The sequence below is a fragment of the Morone saxatilis genome, unplaced genomic scaffold, assembly GCF_004916995.1.
Source record: "Morone saxatilis isolate NCDOM2014 unplaced genomic scaffold, NCSU_SB_2.0 Contig16, whole genome shotgun sequence".
Classification (NCBI taxonomy): Eukaryota; Metazoa; Chordata; class Actinopteri; family Moronidae; genus Morone; species Morone saxatilis.
In genome coordinates, this window is record NW_023339718.1 from 27420655 (window position 1) to 27424040 (window position 3386).

The window sequence follows — 3386 nt, forward strand, 5'->3', positions numbered from 1 at the left end:
TCCCAGAACAGAGCCATACCACCAAATATAACATACTGCATTTGCAAATGATGTTTTCATATGACAAAAGTGGTCCTTACTGAATTAAATTTTTAAAATTCTCATATGGAAATGATTTGCATCTACAGAGTGACAGTGTCTCCACTACGATAACACAACTTAAGCGTTGCAATCCTGCCTCAGTGGGAGGCAACATGAAGGCGGAAACATTTGGCCAAACCAAATTGTCTTGTTAACAAACTAAGGAGGTCCCATGCTCCCTTCCTCTTCCGTCTTCTCTTTGAAGAACAATGCATTTGAATTTTTTGCTAAGGAGAAACCTTATTTAATAAAGTAACATTGCTCTACTGTACATATTATATTGAACTGAAATTAAAGCCACCCTTTGCCTGAGCATAAAACTTGTGTGTATTCTCCACATTACTTACAGGATGTGAGTGTAGCGTTTGTCATCTCTGGGTTGCTGCACGTTTACCAGCGCATGATAGACCGCGAGGAGGACACCCTGCTGTTTGTCACCCACCCAGGGGAGATGGTGGGCCACCTGGCTGTTCTCACGGGGGAGCCCCTTATCTTCACTGTCCGAGCTCAGAGAGACTGCACCTTCCTCTCCATATCCAAGGCCCACTTCTACGAGTACGATCAAGCTCACTCAAAATATTTCTTTAGGGTACAAAAGTGGGTTCTTCCCATCACACAGAACAAATCTGTGTTTTTATACTTATACTACTTACTTTATACTATAGGATAATGCGTGAGGAGCCCAGGGTGGTGCTGAACGTAGCTCACACTGTGGTGAAGAGGGTGTCACCATTTGTCAGGCAGATTGACTTTGCCCTGGACTGGATGGCTGTGGAGGCTGGCCGTGCCGTCTACAGGTATCTACTCTAGGGAACCAGTAAGTTAAATTATACTAGTGTGTGAGGGTAATGTTGGATTCTGTTTCGTTTTTAGACAGGGAGACAAGTCAGACAGCACCTTCATCGTCCTGAGTGGCAGACTGCGCTCCGTCATTGCAAAGGATGATGGGAAGAAGGAGCTGGCTGGAGAGTATGGCCGCGGGGATCTGATTGGTGTGGTGAGTGTTTCAGAAAATCCCCCCCCAAAAAAGACACAATATAGAGACATACTGCTCTGGGGAAACACATTTTAGGCGCTACAGATTGTAGTACAGCACCTGTTATGTGGGTTGTCCAGGTTGAGGCCCTTACCCACATGAACCGAGCCACCACGGTCCATGCTGTGAGGGACTCCGAGATGGCCAAGCTACCCGAGGGAGCTCTGAACTCCATCAAGAGGAGGTATCCTCAGGTTGTCACCAGGCTGATTCATCTGCTGGGGCAGAAGATTCTGGGAAACATGCAGCAAGTCAATGGACCTCTGGCTGGTAATCACATACAATTTATGTTAGTATGTGTATGGTACAGAAAGAATGTACTAATAATAAGAACATCACCAGTTATTATGTGGAAATCAAGTTGGCTTGTGAAATGTTACCTGGCTGAGTGATGCCATGCACTAGCCCTACACTACTAAAATGTGTTACATTTCAGTATGAGATAAGATACAAATCAACATATATACAAGATAGGGCATAAAAAGAGCATTTTTTCTTCTGTCTATAATATCCGATGAGAAAAACACTCTTCTGCCATGCAGCTCGTAGTCTGGCTCTCCAGACCCCCACCAGTAAGTGGGACGCTGGGAATCCAGCCTCCAACCTGTCCACTGTGGCCATCCTGCCTGTGTCTGAAGAGGTTCCACTCACTGCCTTCACTCTGGAGCTGCAGCATGCACTCAGTGGCATCGGTATGCACACAGACACAGACACTCACATACACATAAACATAAACACACACACACAGACACTGCCTGTTTGTCCACTTTTTAATCCAATTTTCCAGGTTACCTGAAGAGTCATGATTGACAGAGCACCATTAGGGGCGGCTGTGGCTCAGAGCAGAGCGGGTCGTCCCCCATCGGAAGGTTGTTGGTTCGATCCCGGCTCCTCCTGCCACGTGTTGAAAGTATCCTTGAGCAAGATACTGAACCCCAAATGCTCCCATGCAAGCATCGGTGTGTGAATGTGTAATGAATGAGTTTTTAGTTTGTTTTTCATCACTGAGTGAATGTGTGTGGAAAGGGTGAATGTGCAACGAAAGTAAAAGCGCTTTGAGTGTGATCGGGAAAACTAGAAAGGCGCTATACAAGTACAGGTCCATTTACCATTTACCATTAACACCATTAACAACAGCAACAACAACCATTAATATCAGGACTGTGTGGCACAATCTACACTGTCACCAATTGCTGTGTCACTTATATATACATGTACAGTCAAGCCCCAAATGATTCATACCGCTGGCAAATTTGGACTTCAAGTTACTTTTATTCAAGCAGCAAGTTTTTTTTTTTTTTTTCTTGATGTATTGCTTTTTATTCATGGTGCCGTTTAGCTGTTTTTTAGGTTCCTGAGTCCATGGCTGAAAAACACCCCAAAGCATTAGGTTCCCACACCATGTTTGACAGTGGGGATTGGTGTTCTTAGGGTTGAGGCTTCTCCTTTTTATTGCCAAATGAAGGATACCATCATTGTGGCCAAACAATAAAATTGTTTCATCTGGACCATAAAACAGAAGACCAGGAAGTTCTTCTTCCTTTGGTCCAAGATGAGGATTCTGCAAAGCGGGCTTTTGTGTGCACTTATCTGCGTCTTCCTTGGTCTGCGTCCGGGAGGAACCCAGCAGTGGTGCACGGTGGTCCGTTGGACTGTCTGGGCCTGTGAGACGTTGCCACCAGTAGAGCCCAGATTTCCCAGGGATCCTTGGTTGGTGATCCTTGGTTCTTTGTTCACCTCTCTCACTATCCTCCTGGCCAGCACAGGTGTCACTTTGGCTTCGACACGTCCTCTGAAGGTTTCCCACAGTGCGGAACGTCTTGTATTTTTTAAGTAATACTTTTGCCTGTATCGCTGGAACTTGAAAGCATTTAGATGTGCCTTATTTTAGGCCCCCCCCCTTTCCTGACTTGGTTTTTGAGCAGCCACAATGTGCAGCCCGCAGGTCCCAGTGAGCTCCTTTGTCTTTAGCCATGACTGATCCACAAACCAAACTGCAAAGAGCTTTGCGTGTTTTCACCTGTTGAGTTAGATTAAAAACAGCTGTTCCCAATGAATCAGGGTCATTTAGATGCTTTAGAACAGCTTTGGGACTATTTGGAATGGTACTAGAAACTTTGGATTTTTCCCATTAAGAACTGCTGACAGTTTGCAAAGGGGTATGAATTAATTTTGGGACATGCCACTTTTAGTTCAAATGTAAATAAAAGGCTGAGAAATATTTTTTTTGTACTTATCCTCTTTCTTTTGGCCTTTTTCATTTTCTGGT

The 3386-nt window shown here is 44.8% G+C and overlaps 1 protein-coding gene across 1 annotated transcript in view; it reads left to right on the forward strand.

Moving 5' to 3' along the window:
• pnpla7b (patatin-like phospholipase domain containing 7b) overlaps nt 1-3386 on the forward strand; it is a gene marked incomplete in the record, with an annotated part of 27702 nt that overhangs the window by 9533 nt on the left and 14783 nt on the right. The window contains 5 exon segments of the mRNA XM_035658043.1: nt 431-636; nt 747-878; nt 955-1078; nt 1198-1387; nt 1660-1809. Coding sequence (XP_035513936.1) covers nt 431-636; nt 747-878; nt 955-1078; nt 1198-1387; nt 1660-1809 — 802 coding nt within the window.